Raw genomic sequence first — 22,673 nt, 5'->3', positions numbered from 1 at the left:
AACCTGCACAGTTAATAAGTTCTTTAATGCCAGTACCTGTGATCCTACAGAAAAAATAAACAAACAAAACCCAGCTCCCAAGAAGAAAGATTACATTCTGTCAGCAAGAATGGGCATATGCATACAGCATATGCAGTGGAGGGCAGCCTCCAAGAGCAGAAAGGAACAAAGTCACTCCATATCCTCATTGCAAAGTGCATTGAGAGGCAAGCAGTGAAAAGGGGACAGTGCTAGCACTAGAAGAATGTGCCACTTTTTGTTGTAGAGATAGGATGTCACTAAGCATATAATGGCTAGGGCTGGAAAGGACCTTAAACCCCACCTGGTTCCAATCCCCAGCTGTGTGTAGGATTGTCACTCATGAGATCAGGCTATCCCAGGGCCCTGTCTGACCTGGCCCTGAACACTTCCATGGATGGGGCACCCACAGCTTCTCTGGGCAGCCTGTGCCACTGCCTCATCACCCTCCGTGAAAAACTTTCCCTTGACATCTAGTCTAAATTTCCCCTCCATTAGTTTATAAACATTTCCCCTTATGCTATCAATATTCAACCCTGTAAAAAGTTTATTACCCTCCTGTTTATTATCTCCCTCTAAAGACTGCAAGGCTGTAATGAGGCCTCTCTGAAGCCCTCTCTTCTCCAGACTCAACAAGCCCATCTTTCTCAGCCTATCTTCATAGGAGAGGTGCTCCAGCCTTGTGATCATTTTCCTGATCCTCCTCTGGAGTCTTTTCAAAAGCTCCACATCTTTCCTATATTGGGAGATACAATACTCCAGATAGGGCGTCATGAAGGCAGAGAGGGGCAGCCCCCTCCCTTTCCCTGACAGCCAACCCTCCTCTAATGTAACCCAGCATACCGTTGTACTGCTGGGCTGCAAGCGCACCCTGCTGGCTTATGTTAGCTTTTTCATCTACCAGGACTCCTAAGTCCTCAGCAGGGCGAACCTCAAGAAGTTGTTCTCCCGTGGTCTGCACGTGTATCTAGGCCTGTACTGCCCCGACGGAAGTGCAATACTTGTAGAATACTTGTAGATTTTTTTTCTTCTTTTGTAATATAACAGAAATGTCATCTGCTGAATTGGGAACATGGAAACCTACACAAAATAATAGTTCATAAAAATACTTTCCACAAAAGTGAAGTCCAGTCTTTATGTTCCCATATTACTGTTATCACCAAAGTACATCTCTACTTACTTCGATCTAACTCCTTCTGTTTGGAACCCCTCAATCTGTCCAGTAGAACCACCTCAAGGAAGTTGGAAAACCAACTTCAGCCTCTCTGGCTGTGAAAAACAGCACGTTGGGAAAGAAGCAGTCATTATTGTTTATTGACTGAGTTTATAATCTGCACCTGGGTCAGCTGTAGGAATAAATAAAATATAGATATTAAAAATGTTCATAAGCATAAACTGTACAGGTTTGTAGCATTAGTTATGTGCACTCTGTAAATTGAACAGTAGGTGGCACTGATGGTATTAAGAGTTCTCCAACATCTACTGGGTTTTGCTTTTGACAAAAGGCTGTTTAATCCTTCTGATTAATCTTTGTTCACGACAAACCTCAGTTTTATAAACACTGTGGAAACAGAATCATAGTGCAGTCAGCAAAATGAGGGATCTTTGTCTGGAAGAAAAGCCCCCGCCTCAGGCTTAGGTGCACAGGAAAGAAGGGTAAAGAAGAGCAATGATAGGATATTTAAAAAGAGAGCTCTCTACTATACAGGGTGTTGTGCTCCCATCTAGGATGCAAACTCATGGACAAAGACACAACCACTTTCACAGAAGTACAAACACAGCTCAGAGGAGTTCTAAAATTCTCACTCTTTTATCCTGTGTGACATTGAAAGAATAGTTATCAGAGCAAACAGCTCGGTTTCACACAGCTTATCTGCATCTTCTCAAACAGGCAGGAGTGCATTATTTTACTTCTCTGTCTGCAAACAATGGCTTGCCCAGCCTTCTGTGCTTTGAAAGACTGTTCTGCAAGCTCAGAGATGTGGTGCTGAAAGAGGCCTTCTCATTCACTCTGCTATAGCACAGTAAGGACTTAATCAGGAAAAAATAATAATAAAAAATGGGCTGTCCTGTGATCAAAATTAAGATACTTGCCGAAATTTAACCACATTCAATGAATTTGATTCATTCAATTCATGAACATAAATTCTTTTCAGTGGAATATAGGCACTACCCATGAGTACAGCCTTCTTTTATGTCCCTTTAAGATCCACACTATTGACCTTGAATCCCTCTGGTGCAAATCCAAAGACTTATTAGAATCAATCATAGAATCACCAAGGTTGGAAAAGACCTAAAAGATCATCCAGTCCAGTCCAGACTTGTTTCTGTTTATTCTTCTTTTATCTTTCAAACAAAACAAAACACAAACAGAGCATTCAGAACCAGCTCAGTACAGAAGTCATTTAAAAAAATACTTATTTCCTTCTAATGCAAAACCATCCAGTACTGAAAAAAAACAACTCAGTATAATGAATAGAAGCTCAACAACAAATAGTCTCCCGGACCGATCTTCAGTCTGAGAGTATCAGGGACTACTCTACTGTCATATGTGGGTAGGAGAATGAGTTTGATGTAATTCTAAGGTGTCCGTGCAATCCCAGTGACACTGCTGGAGATGGCTGAATGAACAGAGGCTTTGGCAATCATAGCATCTCTGTCTGTCTGAAATGTGGAACCGGCAGCACAGATAGAAACTGTACCTCAGAAGAAAATGTCTTATTTATTTTTTTTGCATTTTCATTTAGTACATCCCACTAAGCAAGAAATACAAATATTACCTTCCAGAAATTCCTGCTGATAGGTATCCACCTGCACTTTGTTTCAACAGATTTTCTGGATTATTTTTGCCTCAGATGTCGAGTGTGTAAACACAACTAAGTAGGGTTTGAAGAGCTCTTAAAGAGGAGAGCATAAAGGAGAAAATATTTGCAGAGAAATCGTAGTTTGCACATCCATTACCTGGGCCAGATTGTGCATTGTTGCTCATGTTTGCAGGTAAATCACTCATTTCAGACACTGAACAAATCCAGGCCTCGTGAGTCTGACCTCTCCAGTAGACCATCTAAGTTAATGATTTGCACAGCTCTTTTGCTTGCACAGAATAATGACTCACAAAGCAATGGCATGTCAGGAAATTGCTTCGACAAATGAAGTACACCACTGTGGTGGGTGTGGGTTTTAGAAAGACCCCAGCTATTGTAATCTCTGAGAAGCTTTGAAAGTTTTCACTTACTTAAGGTTGTGCTCAGAGATGTGAATTAAAGGAGATCTACTCATAGATAAAGTAATGCCAAAAATTAGACATTGCCCTGAGAGGCCTTGTTATGCTATGGCAGCGTGTCATTGTAGACCACAATATAAGGATGGGGCTTTTCAGTATTCTGTGGCTCCTAATCACACAGACACTACTGAAAGTCCTGTAGCTACATATCACTGAGAATTGTGCAACATAACTGTAATGATTTATTTCTGCAAACTGAAGAAAGTAGCATTTAGTTGCAGCAAAAAGCTGATGTGTATAAACACAGTGAGAGCAGCAATTTGATGAGTAACCGAGGACACAAGTCACCTACTTATCACAAAACACAATTCTAAGTTAGATTCTATGCAAGTCATGTAAACACTACCAGTCTAGCTAAACACATATGTAGAATCGTTCCATCACTCTATACCTACCTGTATGTTCTGTTGAACATCATTCCACCGTTTAATCCTGCTTCCAACTCCCTGACCCATTTTTGTCCTCTGACTAAGTAGAGGAGAAACTAATGGAACACTGTGGGTTAGCTCAGAACAAGCCCACCTCTTGCTTAGGTGATGGCTGATTACTGCAGACATCACTGATGTTATACTAACCTTGCACAGTTTCTTGCAATGCAGACTTCTTATAAATAAACAAAGGATGCGAAGGATATCCAAGTAACAGAAAGCAATAGTTTGCTGTTTGCACATATGAAGAAGCTATTGTACAACAGCTGCAGTGAAGATACAATATTGACAATACTCCTATCAAAAATAATTGCAGTATAGTTAATGTTTGCACTCTCATTTACCTCAAAGGTTTGGATGTGCAGATAGAAAATTCAAGTTCTTTCTCCTTAGCATTTATTTGTAAAGCTATGTTGCAAATACAGTGGTAATAAGCATATATTCAAGGTTAAGTGTAACATGGAAGGCCATGTTCTGGTCTTCTGGTACCATCATGCCAGTAATATCCCTCCTCTCTCCATTTTACATTGGTATTTCCTCATCTCTTGTCTGACGTTTGCAGAGCAGTCAGACTGACTTTCTGTTCTGTACTCTGTTACTATAAACCTGCAAATATAAGGGGCCTAGGTCCTTACAGCAATGAAAACAACCTTACTGCTCTTACCTCACGTGAGTCAAGCAAGTTGTCCTCAGTGCTTCCTGAAGTGTTCTGCTGTGCTTCCGCACACTGTTTTTTCCTGCTTACTTCGACATAAAGTCCAACAGCATCATGATGTTTTCTCTTAGTCCAAGGTATCCCTTGATACATAGGGAATGTGTTTAAAGACCTGCATTGCCCTTCACAGGATAAAATGAGCAAAGTTCATGTATCTCTAGGGCTGTAAAAGCAAAACATAGACAAGATAAGCGGGAGTCTACTATGTTCAAAACCCACAAGCATCTGTTAGGTGAAAACTAAGGCAGTATGGTCATCTTGCAGACTGATATTTCCTCATTCTTTCAGTTACCTCCGTCCTTTATATACAGCCACTCTATTTTGTCACAGACTGCACCTTTTCGTGATGGGGACAGTCTTTAGCTCTCTGTCTATTTAAAGACAAGGCACAAAAGATGTCATGTTGATGTTGAATTTATGATCACTAAAAAAAAAACACCCAACCTGTGGATATAGAGGGAATTGAAGGAGCAGTTGACAGACATTGGGGTGACAACAGCTTCCAGCTCAAGCAGTGATTCCTGTGTTAATTTCAAGGCATCACAACCCAAGATATCAGTTTGCTGATCACAGAACACAAAGACCCTGCTCTTTGATGAGTGATTTTTCATTTAGGCATTAAAGGATCACCAAGCAATCAAAAGTGTAACCTTGACTCCCACTTCAAAAACTAAAGAGGAAAGAAGAGTAAGGAAAGACCTTCCCCATCATACATTTACAAAATTCTCAGTGCCAGAGGACAGAGTCCAACATCACATATAAAACATAATGGTTGAACACTCACAACTGCCTCCCAAGCCTCAGACATTCAATTTAGTATTAAGCCTGTTTTATCTCTTTCTGCCCTGACAGTCAAAAGGGCCAAATGGACAGCACAACACAGCTAACCAGCCAAGAGAAGGGATTGTCCAGCTCAGCATGGATTGCAGCCTCACCTCAAGTCTCCTGTGTAGTTTTCAGTGCCACAATTTAAGGACATAACATTTGTGTCCAAAGGAGAGATATGAAGGTTGTGAAGCACACAGAGGAAAGACATGAGTTCCCCTGGTTTGTTCAGCACAGAGAGGCCTCTTGATGGCCTACATATTTCTCATGAGGGGAGCAGTGAAGCAGGCATTGATCTCCTCTCTGGCAACAGCAGTAAGGGAATAGTGAGGAATTGCATCAGGGGGTGCCCTCCATTTTCTAAGTCCCTACACCATCCATTTTTGAGATATTAACACTGGTCAGAGCAAAAGCAAATGGTGTCACATCAGTCACAGCAACTTACTCTTTTCATTATTTTATAGTTGGTCTCTGCTATGTAGAGCAGAAAGCATCAACTTGGGCAATAAAACTTCAGGATATTTGCGGAAACATTTTTCATAGCAGGTTTCCAGGTCTACATATCAATTTATTTTATGCAACAGTAAAAATATCAGGAAAGTTTTTAATTCCCAGACACTTAAGTCAGCATCTGGATTTCAAGTTACCAACTGTACAGAAATGGCTTCCAATAAGATTGTGTTACTGCAGTCCCTTCACAGGTAATCATTACATTTCTGCTAACCTTATGTTAGAAAACACATGCGTCTACACTATTGTGTAGGAGGTGGCAGATATTAATGGCGAACACTACGGCCAGAGTAAGCTGCAAATACCAGAAATAAGTCACTAGGACAGCAAAACATGCCTGAAGGTTGCTTTATTTGTTCATGAGGTCTGTGCGTTACAGCAAGCTTATGTTTAGCTATTGTGGACAGAAGCTCAGCCTGGAAGAGCATTAAACGTTAACCACAGAGATGTATAGTGAGTAGAGTGCCCACATTTGTATACAACATGCTGTTTTTCTATTGCTGCAATCTAACATTTGAGTTACAGATCTTTAATATCTTTCTGGATGTTCCACAATGTGTCTGCACTCTTCTTCAGTTGAGCCACTTCATCATCCTTCAGCTTTTGGTTGATGACACTTGTCAGTCCAGAGGCACCCAGGACACAAGGCAGGCTCAGGAAGACATCATTCTCAATGCCATACATGCCCTGTCACAAACAAAAGAGATTACATCAATGATGGGAATCCATAACTTTCAGAGATGCTTTTGATTTACACAGCAGGAAGCCTTCTGATGTCAGATCTTAAGACTATTACTTTGCAGCCTGCAGACAATTTTCAGTCTACGTATTTGAAAATAAAACAGAGTTGGCTTAAAACAAATGGCAATAATAAAATTGATTATTTCATAAATTCTAACTCCAAAAGTCCCATTTATAAATGGGACATTTATAAATCTATCAAGTAGGCCGACAAAACTCTAAAGCTGTAGGATTAGAGCAGGTAGAAGTGGCAGGTCTTTTTTCTGACTATAGGGGGAGCTGTAAAACCAGCTGACTCAGAGTTCATGCTCTAGTAGAGATTCAGCTGACACAAGACTAGATACAAATAGATAAAAAACACCCACTCTGCCCCAGCACCTTAGCTAGGGAATGTTTCATGGAAACACATTTTGGCCTCCACAAAGTTATCCTTTTTCTTTCTTGCACTGAAAACTTCTTTTAACGATGGCAAACTTCACACAGGGGTAACACAACACTGGGCAGTACAGTATTTGCTTACCCTTCTTACAAGTATGGAACTAAGAGAACTAAGAAGTCAGGAGAGAAAACTACAAGAAGAAGCTCCCTTTGTAATGTCTGAAATTCAGAGTGATTTAGAAAAAACAACCAAAGCTTCCTTTGTTCACCACCTTGCTAACTGAGACTGTTCAGTTTTCCCACAACAAAATCTGTGCTAGAGCACCCAATTAAACAACATTTCTTACCTTTACCATTGTTGACACAGGATGAACTCGGCACATGTTTTTCAGAATTGTCTCACAAAGGTCAGCAACACTAAGGCCAATGGCCCAGTTTGTATACCCCTTGAGTTTGATGACCTCATAGGCACTAAGGAAACATTGAAATACACTCACATTAGTTAAGGAGCGTTCAAAGTATACTGAAGATAAAGTCTTAGATAAGCAAATACTCCCCATCAAAAAAGCAAAAGAAAACATCCTCCTATGACAGACAAAAAATTAGCTTCCCCACATGAACAATTCTTTTAGTAAAAAATAGAAAGCCAGGTACAACTGAACAAATTCTTTAAATCAGTGGAACAGTGATTTAAACTGTCATTCTGAATACATGAAGGCTGAGATGGAAAGGAGATGTAGCATGCAAAAAAGCCATCTCCATCATTACATGCATCCACATTATTCTTTAACTCACCGTACCTATCAACAACCTGCTTGTGGACTTGCTTCCAGTTCTCGCTGTCTTTGTCAGTTCCCATGGCAGGATTCAGCTCCTGAAGAGAAACACCTGCCACATTAACTCCACTCCAAACAGCCACTGCAACAGAGAGAGAGAGAGTATAAGCTTCACAGCATTTAGCAACACCACGTTCTCTTGGCCAAGCTAGGATAAACATAATAAATAAATAAATAAAACCATGAAATCAAAGAAGCTTCTCTTAAAGCTTCTATTGAAATAGCATGGAGAAAATTCACAAAGTAAAGGGATTTAGGTTTACTTTGATCTGGATTGCTGGCCTTTTAGACTGGTTGCAACAATCCCACTTAGTGATGTAGTAATAACATTAATGCAGCTTTCAGTGGAGAGCCTTGCTACAGATTATAGATGAAAAAGAAAAAACAAAACAGGACAAAAAAAAAAAAAACAACAGTAGCAGGATTTCCTGAACTTAAGTCTCAACTTACTTTAAAGACAACAAAGGGCTGCTAGCCACTCAAGCCCAGCTATATCTGTACAGGATTTTTAACACATGCAGCTTCATCCTCTAGTACTGTGTTGTTTAATCAAACAAAGTCTTCCAAAGTGCTCCTTACCGCTAGAATCACCATGTTCTCCTAAAACCCAGCCGTGGCAGCTGCTTGGGTGGATACCAAGTCTCTCAGCCATCAGGTAGCGGAATCTAGCTGAGTCTAGATTGCAGCCACTTCCAATCACACGGTTCTTTGGCAGGCCGCTCAGCTTCCATGTGACATAGGTTAATATATCCACTAAAAAAGAAGAACACGCACAGTAAGTTAAACCAATCGTGTACACCAGAAATAACGCACCAAGTATTTGCTGCAAGTGGTAGAGCAATCAGGAACTCAAAACATAAGTGAGCTCACTGGTCACTGTATTTTAGGACTGTCTATTTACAGGACTAAGGTGAATAAACTACAGGAATCTTAAGACCCACCTAGCTACCTTTCAGAAAACCCGAGGAAAGCCTTTGGAGATCAGTATCCTGCCAGCTACAACTGAGCCCCTCAAAGCATCCAGAATTAGGATTGAAATTTTGCTCTGGCTAAAATAGTCGAGCTATTTCCCCAAGTAACTTCATCTTCCACTTCTTCACAAGAAACAGCAAAGCAACTCACAGTGGGGAAAAAAGAAAAAGAATCTTTACATGTACATAATCCTACTCCAGGTTCACTTCTTGAACATATCTGTTCACTACACAGTTTTTGCAGTGGTTACTTCCGTAGCACAGAAAGCTAAATGAGCTCTGTGCTTTGGCCACATGTGGCTCTAAAAATAGATTTAGAGAAAAACAAGCCAATTAAGGCTGAGGCAGACTGAAAGAAAACTCAAATCCATAACTGCAAAGAAGAATAATAATCAAGCCACACCACTGAATGCTGACTCCAAAACTCCCGGAGGAAAACCAGTTCTCTAAAGAGAATGTATTTATATAGAAATATAAGATATATAGAGACTTGCTTGGGCACCAAACGCATGCAGTCTCAGTGCAGTTTGCATCTTCATGTTACAAGAAGCATTCCCATTAGGCATTACCTCGCTACAGCTACAACTGGTGGAGCTCCTGCCAGGGCCATCTGTGTGCAGACTACAGAGCACCGGCCTCTCAAACAGCTGCATTCCCCCTGGACACATCCAAACTTTGGGGCACAGTTCTATCTCACTACTTGCCAACAATACAGTTTTCTGCACAGGAGAGAATGTGGGCAGTGCAACCTGAGTTAAAGCTCAGACAGATCTGGGCAAGTCAAACAAGGAAGGACACAAAGGTCACACCAGCACACAGCTAATGGACATTACTCTGATACCTGACATGCCTGATACCCTGACATGCCTGAAGTCCTTTCTAAGAGGCTTACAATAGCTCCACTATGTAAAAACAGTGAACACAGGGATTCCGCAGATTCTTAAAGAAAAAAAAAACATAAGTAATTCTGGAAAAAAAGCAACATGCTCAGCTGACTCACACAGCTGTTCTACTGGAAAGAAGTCTGTAGTTTGAATTCAGTCTTGCTAGAACAAGAACAATTTGATCTGTGATTTCATTTTTAGATAAGCCTAAAATTGCCATATTATTGTACTTGCACAGAGATCACTTGCTCAGTACACCAGCACTCAATAGTACAACTTGTACACCAGCTAATTATTCAAACAGCAGCTGAGTTACCAGTTCTACATGCACTGTCTTAACTGTGAAGGTACTTTAAAAGTGGTGTCACCTCATTGCCAGGGCTCTGCAGCAACTGCTTTACTCTGGTACTGAACCAAAGAAAAAACACCCTACAGAGACTTCCTACAAACTATACTGGAGTTTATACCCCTTCCTCTTCCTCTTATTTACTGAATATATGGCTACAGCTGTCTGAAGAATGGTCATATCCAGTCTTATCCTATCCCTTGATAGGACAATGGGGAATGATTTCAAATTGAGACAGGTGAGGTTTAGGTTACATATTAGGAGTTAGGTTTTCACACAGAGGGTGGTGACGCACTGGAACAGGTTGCCCAAGGAGGCTGTGGATGCCCCATCCCTGGAGGCATTCAAGGCCAGGCTGGATGTGGCTCTGGGCAGCCTGGTCTGGTGGTTGGTGACCCTGCACACAGTAGGCAGGTTGAAACTGGATGATCATTGTGGTCCTTTTCAACCCAGGCCATTCTATGGCAAGCCCCAGTCAAAACGTTTGATTTACACGCTATGTACAAGCAGGTATCTTCCCATCATTCAAACCTGTTGATCTAGAAATTTAAAGCAACCTTCTGCTTAAGCCAAAGTAGGTAAGAACCAAAGTATTTATCATTAGGAATACTTTAAAATGAAAACCATGAAGAGTCCTGAATAAATATCTAATTCCTAGTGCTCTTATATTTTTACTGTTAACAACTACATAGCAGATGTCCAAATAAAGAAATTTCATACTGGAAATAGTATTGGAGAAGATTAATGAAGCATCACTAATATTCTAAGAACAAAAAGCACGGGTGTTCTAGAGATCTGTTTTACCTGGGTTGGAAACCACAAGGATGATGCAATTGGGGCTGTATTTCACAACCTGAGGAATGATGAATTTGAAGACGTTCACATTCCTCTGAACCAGATTGAGACGACTCTCCCCCTCTTGCTGACGAACACCTGCAGTTACTATCACAATCTTGGAGTTGGCTGTGACAGCATAATCTACAAGTATGGATGGAGGAAAAGACTGTTAAATATGTTTATCAGCAATTTCAGCAGTATCATTTTCATACAGGTATTTTGAGTAGCCTCTGTACTGTATCAACATACAAGCCCAAACGTAAGACACAGTCCTGATGTACCAGCACATAGATATCAATTACATTCAACTTCCCCATCCAAATGTCATCCGTACAGTAAGAAAAGTATTTGTTCTATATTACAGAGTTACTAGTATTCCATTAAAATCAATTTTAACTGTTGCCCAAAATAGTAAAGTGACCATTAAGAGACACAAGAAAGCTTTGATTAAGGGTCACTCCTGATTGGAATTATAAGAGACTAAAATCTCACCCCAATTCATGAATTTAAATCTTCTCATGCCAAACCCTGAGGGTTCTGATTACCTGAGCAACACACTACTGTTAAGCTCACAGAATATTGTTATAAAGAATCTGAAGTTCACCTTTGTCCGCCACAATCTTGTGCGTCTGAAGGAACAAGCTCCCATGCTGTAGATCCATCATTTCTCCTTTCAGTTTGTCTTCCACAACATCAACCAAAGCAAGCTCATCACACAGACCCTGAAGAAATGATTAAATTTAAGGAAGTTAGTCTGTTATTATCTGTTAACTCACATTTAGAAGTTGCTTCTTCAGCTATACTGCTTTCTAAATTAACACATTTAAACATATACGCTTGTTGTCAAGCCAAGTAAGTTGGGAGATAACATTATATGGTCTCAAAATAGCAAGATGGTGAAACATGGATAGAAGATGCTCTTGCTTTAACACGGAGCACTGCCACCTTCTGATGGAAGCGTTAACAACCCTTGTAAACTGTACGTTAAAGTTTCATCATTCATTAGGTTACACTGAGGACCAAATTAGTTTTCCCTAAGTATCTACATCTGATGGTACTCATTAGGCCATTTCTACGCCATTGAAAGCATTATCTTAAAACTCCTCTTTAGTTTATATAGACGGGTAACACTCGTTTCGCATGGAAATACTGGCATCAACTAAGCTACCTTAAACATGCAACAATATGCACTGTTTTCATTTGGAAAAAAAAACAAAAACATTTAACAGCAAATATATTTAAGTTTTTCACTTCAGATATAAAAAAAATTGTGTTGGCCTGCTGCTTTTGTGCAAACTGTTTACATTTAGAACAGTTAATCGGCCACAGGACCAGAACAGCACGGCAACATCAGTGACTTGTTTCTGAGAGCTAAAAATAACCAGTGTGGAACTGTAGCGTCACTGAAGCCTATGTGTGAAATACCACAAGTAAACTCAGAATTAGCATTAGGACCCAAAGGTGTACCAATACTAACACATTTCCAGGACCTTCAGAGATGAGACAGTACGGCATAGTCACACAAGAATAAAAATCACCAAGATATCGTTCTGTTTCCTACCCCATCCTTCACACTGGTCTCTGGTCAGCCCGCATTCTTTGTGGGAGAAAGAGCTCCGCTAGGCAGACTCCCAGCTTTGATACGGAAAACTCTTAATCAACTCGTAAGAAAAAAAGAGGAATTTGGGAATGCCCTCAGAGCATTTTCGCAACTAAATAATAACTCTTTAGGGCCAGTTGAACCTGATGGGACGAAGCGAAGGTGACCCCCACATCCATCCCGACCCTCCCCCCCTCCACCATGTGCTCAAACACGAGTTGCCGCAGCGCCGCCCGGCGGCCGTACCTTGCAGAGGATGCTGATGGCAGACGCCAATCCCACCTGCCCGACCCCCACCACGGTGATCTTGTTGTTGGGAACCTTGCTCTCCGCGCCCACGGGGGTGATGAGCTTCTCCTTCAGGGTCGCCATGTCGTCCTACGAGAAGGGACGATTGGTTTAACTTGGTTTAACGGCTTGGTTTAACGGCTTGGTTTAACGGGGCCGCTTGCCAACGGCCGCCCGCGCGTCCTGCCCGTTACCGCTCGCCCCGCCGGGCTCGGGGCCGCTGCGGCAGCACGTAACGCAACGCCCACCCGCGAGCACAGCCCCGAGCCCCCGGAGCACGAGCAGCCCACCGCCCAGCCGCGGGGAGACCAAACCGCCGCCAACGCCTTCTCTCCGCTGCGGAGAGAGCCTCGCTGTCCCGCTACCCACCGGTTCGGTGCGGAGAAAGGAGAATCGGGAACAGTGCCGGGACTGTGGCGGGGCTCGGGAAATCTGCGCTCCGCAGCGGAAGGGGCGGGCTGGGCTGAGTGCACGAACCCCCTCACCGCACCCTCGGGGCGGGCACAGCGTCAATGGGAGGCGGTGGCTGCGCCGTTCAATCCGCATTGAGGATGGAAGCTCGGTTGTGACGCCGCTCTGTTCTTCTCCTCCCCCCCCATCCCCCGCCAATTCCTTTGCAAAGATGTTCTGTGGTCAGGGTGGAGGCCCCTTTGGCATGGCTCCCGGGGGTCCCTGCAGCGAGGGCTCACCTCAGGAAAGGCTTATTGCAACGAGAAGTTATTGCAATGAGGGTTATTGCAACGCAGGCCCACTGCAACCAGGCATTGCTTGCAGAATAAGGAGAGCGGGAGCCTGGTCAGCACGGCCTGTAGCATCACTGTGCCATGCAGCTGCGTAGCAGCCTCAAAAAAGAGAACATTATCTCACCTCTTTCTCACCACTCACACTCCTTCCGGATTCAGATAGTTGGAATGATTTTGTTGATTTTGTTGGCTACGAGCCTGCAGCATAGCCAGGAGTAGTGCAGTGCAGTGCTGGGCCCTAAGGAGCACTGTGTTGACAGTGCTTTAGGCACCCAGGTTGCAAGATGGCTGTTGTCCTGCTTGTAAATCATAGACTTGGAATCAGAATAGTTTGGGCTGGAAAAGACCTTAAAGATCGTCCAGTTCCAACCCTGTGCTAATGGAAGGGCTTCCACCCATGGGATCAGGCTGCCCAAGGCCCCATCCAACCTTGCCCTGAACACTTCCAGGGATGGGGCATCCATAGCTTCCCAGGGTAGTCTGTTCAGTGCCTCACTGATCATTGAATACAGAATTTCTTCCTAACTTCTAAATCATCTCTCTTTTATTTTAAAGCAATTCCCCTTTATCCTATCACTATTAGACTGCAAAATGTCACTCCCCCTCCTGCTTGTAGCTCACCTCATGTAATGGAAGGCTGTAATAAGGCCTCCTCTGAGAATTCTGTTCTCCTAAGCTAAACAAGCGTAACTCCGTCAACCTTGCTCCAGCTCTCTGAGCATCCTCAGGTCTTCCTCTGGACCCAGGTCTAGGTCTTTCTTGCACTGGAGGCCACGGGCCTTGACACAGTACTCCAAATGGAGCTCATGAGAACAGAGGAGGGGGGGATAATCACCTCCCACACCCTGCTGGTCACCTCTCTTTTAATGTAGGCCAGGGTACCACTTGCTCTGTCCATAAACACAGTGACCTTCACATGAGTTTTCCTTCACAATTGGCTGATAAGGTAGAGAAGCTTTCTCTGTTTCACAGACTTAGGCGGGAGGAATTTTAAGAGGATTCACTGCAAGCGGGGAGTTGTGCATAACTAAAGCATTTTATGTGATCTTACTTGGGGGCAAATTTACTCAAACTGTGGTATCTGATGTTTGTGCAATCTGGTTTTTGCCCCACAGCTTTCTTCAGCTAAAATTTTGTGGTTGAATAAATCCTGGTGAGACAACAGCATGTCTGAAGTCACACACAAATGCTTTGGCAAGAGCAAGGAATGTAACCTGATGCAGTGACACAATGACAACTTCTGCTCCTGCAACAGGAGTCACAACCCACATCACAGTATCTCTGCCTATTGTACCATATCCCAGTACAGCACTTTAAAATGTAGGGCCTGTGTTATGAGCCCTTGGAGTGTGAATGGAGTTTTGTTCCTTTCTAAAGTGGTAACCACAGCAACCACCCTAGGGAATGGTAAATGTGACGTGAGATGCCTTTCCTCTAACCTTTTTCTTGCTTCACGTTGGGGCAGCTGTATTGAAATTTGGGTATGCAATTTGCTAGTGTTGCTCAGCAGGGAAGAAAGAAGGGATTTGCTGAAATTCCTGCTGGGCCCATGCATGGGGAATGGAAAAGAAGGAATAGCAAACATTATTTTCTCCTAATTCTGTAAAGTTACTTCTTTGTAGCTGTCAAAGGAGAAAGTAGAGTCGGAACACTAAATTGTGCACATTAAATTTAAAAACAAACAAACAAACAAACAAAAAACTTTCAATGCCTTATTGCACATCACTAATTGTGAAGAGTAAAACAGAAGGGTAGATTCCAGAGTCCTCCTAAACAAGTGGCCAGGCACAGGGCCAAGCCCTTCCTGTTAGATGCTGTGGGCTGCTTTTGTTGTTGTCACTGCCAGTTTAAGGCTTTGTTGATTCTACGATAGGTATTTTTCCAGGTTAGTGTTTACTGGATTAATTCCCTGTGGCTCACCAAGCAGCCAAACAAGTGCTGGTGCCAACTGGGGAGAGGTGGTGAGGATGTGTGGTGAGGAAATGGTGAAGCCTGTTTTTCTGGGCAGCAGTACAGCTCCCTGCTGCCTTTAAAGGACTATCTCACTGTGACCTACTTTACTTTGTTCCGTTGTTTGGCATTGCAAAAGGTGACCTGATGGAAATGAGTTAAGTTGTCCACATAGCACTTCAGACTGAGGCTGAAGAAAATGAATTTGAGACTTCCCCAACTCTGTCTGAAATGTGAGGGAGCCGGACTAAAATAAAAATCACACAGTGAAAAGTAAGAGTAAAGAAGTTTATCTTTTGTAATCAAAGCTGGAACGTGTGCAGCTGGGCACTGAGAAAATAAGGGGGAAGGGAGAAGAAGAGGTGTGTGACAGAGATCACAGGCAGATGAGAGCAGGGCTCTCTCAGGCCCAAAATGGAGCACAGATGTGTGTGCCTCCTGCCAGCCTCCCTGTTGAGGAAAGCTCACCGCTGCCTCATGTGCTCTTTGGACAGGATCCTTCTTGCTCATTACCAGCATTCCAAAATCAGTTGTAATCAAGTTGACAGGAAAAGGCCACTTTCCTGCTTGAAAGACCTTAAAGGTCCTGATTTAAATCAGGCCTTGTCTTGCTGGCAGTATTAAAAACAGAGGGCATTTAATCCTTTCTCTGAAGCTCTTGCCATCTAACTAGAAAGGGCAGGTCCAGGACAGCAGAAGAAAGATTATTCGCTTTTCCTGCTTTTAGTTCTTTACTCATTTATTTCCCAAAGACAGAGGCCCTGGGAGGTGAAGAGCTCTCCCTTGGGTCAAGCAGGAGGCCTCCAGTGACAGGTCACAGTTACAAAGTTCATCAACTTTGGCAACGTTGGCATTTTTGATGAAGAACAGTTTTCCTGAAAAAACAAACCTTACTGTTACAGGACGCAGTCTAAATAAATTTGCCTACTAACCTTCATACAGTTACAACATTTTTATGTGTACATTTTAATCACATTTAGCTTTTGGTTTGCATACAAGGTCTGTAATTACGTAAGTCTGAGATACACCACTTACTTGCACCAGTGTCATTGTCTTCCCAAAACACATGAAAGTAGATATGATTTCCTCACTGTTCATATTTTTTTGCAAAATGGCAGATTAATCTGACTGCAAACAGAGACCTCGTTGGTAAAACTCTATTAATGGAACTGTTTCCCACAGCAAAATGTTAATGGCCTGATAATGGCCACAGTCCTAAGGAGAACGGAGAAACAAGAATTATTGTCCCACTTTTGCAAAACAGAGATCGATTCATGTGCCAGTAATCATGGAGGGCTGGTATACACACTGTTGTGCTGGCACATACTGAACTAACTTTCTGATCCACCTGAGTTTTAATACTGTATTTGTCTATCTGGCTTCTCCACTGAAAGGAAAAAATACAGCACACAGTAAAGCCACAGGATCTTGGAGTGGCAATTACACAAACTTCTTTTATCCCAGTTTTATCTGTAGAAACAATTTCTTATTTATTTTCGGCACTGTGCCAAGTTTCTGTTTAATTTTTGTTTAAAGATTATACAGTATGCCAGATAACACATTCATAATAGCTACTTTCTTTATAACGCACTTAATCAAAAAACAAACATCACATGCACGTGTGCACAAGTTTACACAGTGATCATCAGTGACTGAAGGCCCCAGTGCCAGTGGAAGAGTTAAGCCCTCTTTAAATGATTTTTTGTTGTTGTTAATTCATCCTAACAGGCCCCATTTTTCAACTAATCTTGATTTACCCTCCATTTTTGGACACTTTTATGAGTAGTCCCCTTCAGTACCTCTAACGGCTTTCACTGGAAAGCAAAAGCTGAGCATAAAAGCAAGCCTGGGAGCTGTAGCAAATGAACAAACAGGGCTTTTTTCCTACAAACTTGCACTACAGTGGAGCAGGGTCTGCGTCTCAGAGTTTGAGACCATGTGTAAAAGGAGTGAAATGCGATGATCTCATTTAATGAATTTCTTTGACATCAGAGGAAACAAGTGGTTGCAGAATTCTGTGAGTAGGTGAGAAATAGCACTCATTTTGTGTCAGCTAAATGGTATTGATGCCTCTGGCTTGTTAAAAAACGATCAGCTGCTGAATAAAGTGATGAGACAGAAATGTGACAGTATGATACCTATCATATACAACAGTTAAATAGCTTCCACAAGCACAGCAAAAAGTGGCACTGTGAAGAAGTTGCTAAAACAAAAGTAATACTTTATTGTATGTATTGAATAAAATGAGTTTACACAGAGAATGTTTTACCCTGTGTTCTGAAAACATAGCTAATTCTGTGGAAAGGTGTATTACTATACCTGTCCTACAGCTGTGCAACTGAAGGTTGGAAGGACTAAACGTGATAGCAGTACTAGCAGTGAACCAATGGCAAAACTAGCAGTCCAGTCCAACAATCGTCATTTCTGTAGTGCTAGTCTAATAGTGAACAACTTTAGAAAGTTTCTTTCTTTACCCTTTCTTGAAGTTGTTCTTCTCTGAAAATGCAGCACAATTAGATTTCTTACTTAAAAAATGAGAATTGAAAACAGATTCGGTCAATGGAAATTAACGACATTATCCTCTGACAGCACACTGCTCACACTGATCATTGTGAAATGAGTTTGGGAATTCTTCACAGCAGTGTCCCAGTAATCAGATGTTCAGCATCATAAAAGATGCCATGGTTTGGATTACTTGACCCACTGATGATGATTCAGACAGCGTCAAGTAGTGTTATATGATAGGCACGTCTACCTCTGTCAAGGAACCTGGCTTGGGAATTATCTTCCCTTGATCCAGTAACCTCACTGACTTGTTTTGCACTATGATTCCCTCCTCTCATTGTGAGTGCCACTGTTTGGAAGGCCTCATGGGATCTCTAGAATGATCTTGGTGAAATTCAGATGTATTTATACTGCCGGGACACTTGGAATCAGGAGAAAGTTGTGACATTGTGAAGCCTCTTTTATTATCTGTGTAGGAGTCAGTTCAGGGTTTCCCCATATTCGTGTAGTGCTTTGAGAAGGTACTATACTGCTTGAATTCCACAAATCTGGGCACTTACACTGTATTTTACTGAAGAGCAGGTTCACCTCTCACACTTCTCACTAACTTGATATCCACTTAAATGATCCCTGTTAAAACTCATAATTTTTAAGAGAGTGCATTTTTGCCTGTTTTACAGCTTCTGCTTCTACTCACCATTACAGTCACAGCTTCCAGTAGCTGCCTTTGAAGCAGATCACTGATGTTAAGGGTCGAGGTTGATCAGCTGTCCTCTGTTTTGGGAAGTGTCCATTGATATTTTAACTAACCTTTGCCATATTGCACTTTGGACCCATACTGCACTGCAGTTCACAGAGCAAGTTTTTTGTGGAGATAAAGTGAGCGGAGCTGAGCTTCCAGAGAGCATTATTTAACCACTTTCCCAGTACTGAGGATTGCCTGGCTTTATCACAACAGCCAAGTCCTGTGTGAAAGCTCAGCAGGACACACATTGCTCTGAATGCACTGGGGTCTCATGGTGGTAGAGTTTTGTTGATGGAAACCAGCAAAAAGCAATTGGGCAGTGTGAGGAAGCATCACACTCTTAGCGGTGCTGGATTCACAAGGAGGGGGAAGACAACTAACCATTGGTAGACAGCAGGCTGAGTGCTGGGGAGCCTTCTCAGTCATAGCGTATTCCACCTGACCAGTGAAATAAGGAGTGGAAAGTAGCAGAAGTGCAGAGGCTGCTCTGCAAGTCAGCCCCAAAGCAAGTTGAGGATGTGGGAAGAAAGGCTCCTGCCCTCTCATTGCTCATGCTACTTCATCCAGGCACCCAGCATCTATCACAAGCAGCCACTGCTTCAACTTTCTGATTTGTGTGAAAGCCAGATGCCCACAGAAGAAGGGACTTGAGGCCCACTGGATACTGCAAGTGAGTAAATAGAGTCTTCTGGGTCAGGATTCACAATACTAATTCCACCCCCACACATAGTCAGCAGAATCACTTCAGAAACCAAGCCAACTTCAGAGCTTTTGCTCCATGTTGGCACTTTGCATCTCTCCATTGCTGTTTGTTGCTGCTGCCTCATCTAGATTGCTGCAGTTCCATTGGGGACAGTAAATCCCCGTTTTCAGGGAGATCACTTGCTGACCAACCCCATAACAGTGACAGCAGCATGAGAATGGGAGTGGGAAATTACACTGTGGGTGTGGGGACTCCTGTAAGCCATTTCCACTGGGCAGCTTTAGCTGAGGCTAAAGTTACTCAGCAAATCTGAGTTAAACAATCAGTGCAGTGCTGTGGCCATTGTCAAAGTGCTGCTCTTCACCTCTTCTCATCCATCCACTAACACATGGCTTTGATGCTCCTCTAAGCTCCTCCTGAGCCACTTCAGCTCATGAAAGCAGCTGAAATTCTCTTTTCTTGAAGTAGTTTTCTGTTCATTAGCCAACCGAATTGATTCAGGGAAGTATCCAGGGGCAGTCAGACATGGCCCAAGAGGAGCATGCATAAGGAGAGTCCTGTGCCTTTAGCATGGCTGAGAAACAGTAAATCAGCTCGTTGCCTCTTCTGCAGCCTCAACCTAAATTAAGCCTGTGCTCTGAACTGCCTTCTAGAGAAGCTTACACTACCACAGACTACAGAAGGAGCTGGGGATGGGGATTAGCTCCGCTAAGCTAAATTTAGTTTGTGTGAATACCTCTTCCTGTATCTAGTGTTGCAATTCCAACACTTCTTATTAATCATAATTGTCCATAAGCAATTGTAAGTTGTCTTGTACAGCACAATCAGCATCAGCAGAGATATCAGCTACGACCAGCTACATAAACATGACATTTTTTCTCCTGTCACATGCCAAAGATTTACTGCGTGCATTTAGCCTGTGCTCTTGACGTCTCTGTGTCATTGTCGCCTTACTAGCTAACACTGAAATGTGTGCATGAGGGCAGCTGCAGATCTGATAGGTTTGGAAGGCCACAAGTTCCCTCTAGTATTTTGTTCATTTCCTTTTTAGACCCATAAGAAAAGTAGGAAAAAAATGTATCCTGCCTGGATTTTGGTTGCACTGATCAGGACTTGGAATAGTAATGAAAATCAATGGACTTTAAAATAAAAGATTAAAAAACCCTTAACACTCTGTCATGTCCTAAACTTACTCCTTACTTTTCCTTAGTACAACTGATGCACCTTTTGCAAACCTATTTCATTTTATGTTATAGTATGTTATGGTAATGCTTGTGCATTTCAGTTTTTATTGTATCTTCCCATATTATTTCTCAAATGATGTTCAATGTCATTCCAACTGCTGTTTGTACATAGGGACGTGGTGTTTCACTTTCAGACTGAATACATATATTACATTCTAAGTCCTGTCCAGTTGTTTCTTCATTCTACAAAACATAATTAAATTATCCTGCCATTCAATGGCAAGTATCACAAGAGGATATATATGCTAAGAGCATACTGTATTTGTAGCCTCATGTTCATGATCATTGCTTCCTGTAATAAAGGAACTTGACATTTGTTCCTATTTGTACAAGGTAATTGTTTGCTGTCATGAATTCTAAATAACACCTGGGTGAGCTGAATGAGCACAGATAACTATCCTCGTCTATTCCTTATTGCTGTTACTTTTTGCACTGTCTACACTAGAAAGGGGTTGGTAATGCTGTTAGACTATGAAAGTACACCCGACAGTTCTCTTGCAGAGCAAGATCCTGCTCTTGGGACAGTTTGTTATATCTCTCTATATGAAACATGCTGCATCAATTAAAATACCTTTGATACTAATGCATGCATTAGTTAGTTAGAGAATATTTACTCTTCAGCATAGGTACATAATTCCGTCTGAGTTCTACTGGTACAGTGTAGTGTTCTGAATATCTTCAAATTGGTATTGCTGTAGTAGCAATATTAGTTAGAATAGACCAGCACTCTGCTTTACTTCTAGTGCAGTAGGAGTGTAGTAAGTGGCAAAAAAGGACAACTGTGGCTTCTGAGCTACTTTTCAGTTGCCCTATAATGTATTATTTGTGAACTGCAATATTATCAAAATATCGGTTAGTTATTAAAGGAACAACATTGGAAGAGAACGACCCTTCTTCCAACTGAACTTTGCCATGAAAAATATCAATGGGCACTGGGCTTGGGCAGCCTTGACGTCCATGGATGGCTGTGAGGCAAAGGAAGGCATTTCATTTAAAGATCTGACCAGCGCGAAGCTGATGCTGTGATTCTGAAATTGAAGATGACAGAGATAGTTCTGGTCTTACTCAGTAGTGAAATGCTGGTACTCGAGGAATTTAACTGGAAAAAAACCACACACCCTTGTGGATCCTTTAATGACATAATATCATACTATCATACCTGACACTTGATCCTGAGAGTGATTTGCCTAATCCGAAATTACACGCTAAGAGGATGAATAGCCTACAGGGATATCCACATTTCACTCCGATAGTGAAGGGTTATATTCAGAAAACTTATCAATGGGGAACAGTAGGTGAGATGAACATAAAAATTAATGATGGGATTTGTCTCACCTGCCTTTGAATAAGTAGAACATAGACTACTAGTTGACTACTCACTTTACTGAAAGGTAAAAAGTAATCTTCATTCATCTTTTCTAATTTAGATGCCTGTTATGGGCACAGCTGTGTTGAACCTTAGAAATTCATATTTCTTACCCTTCATGCTCAAAGTGAGCTGATCACTGTTGGGGAAAAGACAAACTTTTAATCTGATCAGTGACACAGGAAGGCAGGAGCACACAGCAGGGGAGGAGAGATGGGGTGAACAGCAGAAGGAAGGCTCGGCAGCAGTGAGCCATGAAGCAGCAACTTCAGCAAATGCCAAGGTCACTCCTTCCAGCCAGCACCCTGCTGCAGCCGGCATGTGCTCCCATTGTGCCTCTGCCAGTTTCAAAGGGAATTATTTTAGTTAGCCACAGAGCTGCCAAGGTCAAGTGACTGCCTGGGCATTTATAGCAGCTGCCAGTAAGAAGCATTAAGAGCCTACACTGTAACAAGGAAAAATGAACCCAGTTGTGGGAATGTCATCTCCTCCCTGTGTGCTGTAGCAGCAGCTCAGCCTCCCTCTGCTGCTCATGTGTTGAAGATCTGCTTTCAGCTGGATTGACTTCTGTCATGGTTTTGTTAGCTGAAGAAGGAAAAAGAAATCCAGTGATGTTACTGCATGAATGAGACACAGCTCTGGCAGAACATTGTAAAGCTGGGGTTGGTGAGTCTTTATGGAGCTGATGACTCTCCAGGATTCAAGAAGGTGAGCACTATCATCACAGAAATGGAAAAAGGAATCTAAGTTCTTCTGG

The 22,673-nt window shown here is 42.3% G+C and overlaps 1 protein-coding gene across 1 annotated transcript; it reads right to left on the bottom strand.

The window, feature by feature from the left end:
- Window positions 1-6,113: 6,113 nt before the first annotated feature.
- Window positions 6,114-13,211, bottom strand: LDHB (lactate dehydrogenase B). Its single transcript, XM_015869206.1, has 8 exons — window positions 13,030-13,211; window positions 12,619-12,750; window positions 11,377-11,494; window positions 10,740-10,913; window positions 8,314-8,487; window positions 7,699-7,816; window positions 7,246-7,369; window positions 6,114-6,466 (listed from the first exon to the last, which is right to left on the bottom strand). Exons 1-8 carry the CDS (start codon window positions 13,204-13,206, stop codon window positions 6,299-6,301), a joined length of 1,185 nt encoding a protein of 394 aa, XP_015724692.1. The 5' UTR covers window positions 13,207-13,211; the 3' UTR covers window positions 6,114-6,298.
- Between the last annotated feature and the right edge of the window lie 9,462 nt (window positions 13,212-22,673).

The sequence above is a fragment of the Coturnix japonica genome, chromosome 1 (genome assembly GCF_001577835.2).
Source record: "Coturnix japonica isolate 7356 chromosome 1, Coturnix japonica 2.1, whole genome shotgun sequence".
In the NCBI taxonomy this organism is placed as follows: domain Eukaryota; kingdom Metazoa; phylum Chordata; class Aves; order Galliformes; family Phasianidae; genus Coturnix; species Coturnix japonica.
This window is presented reverse-complemented; position numbering and strand designations above follow the sequence as displayed.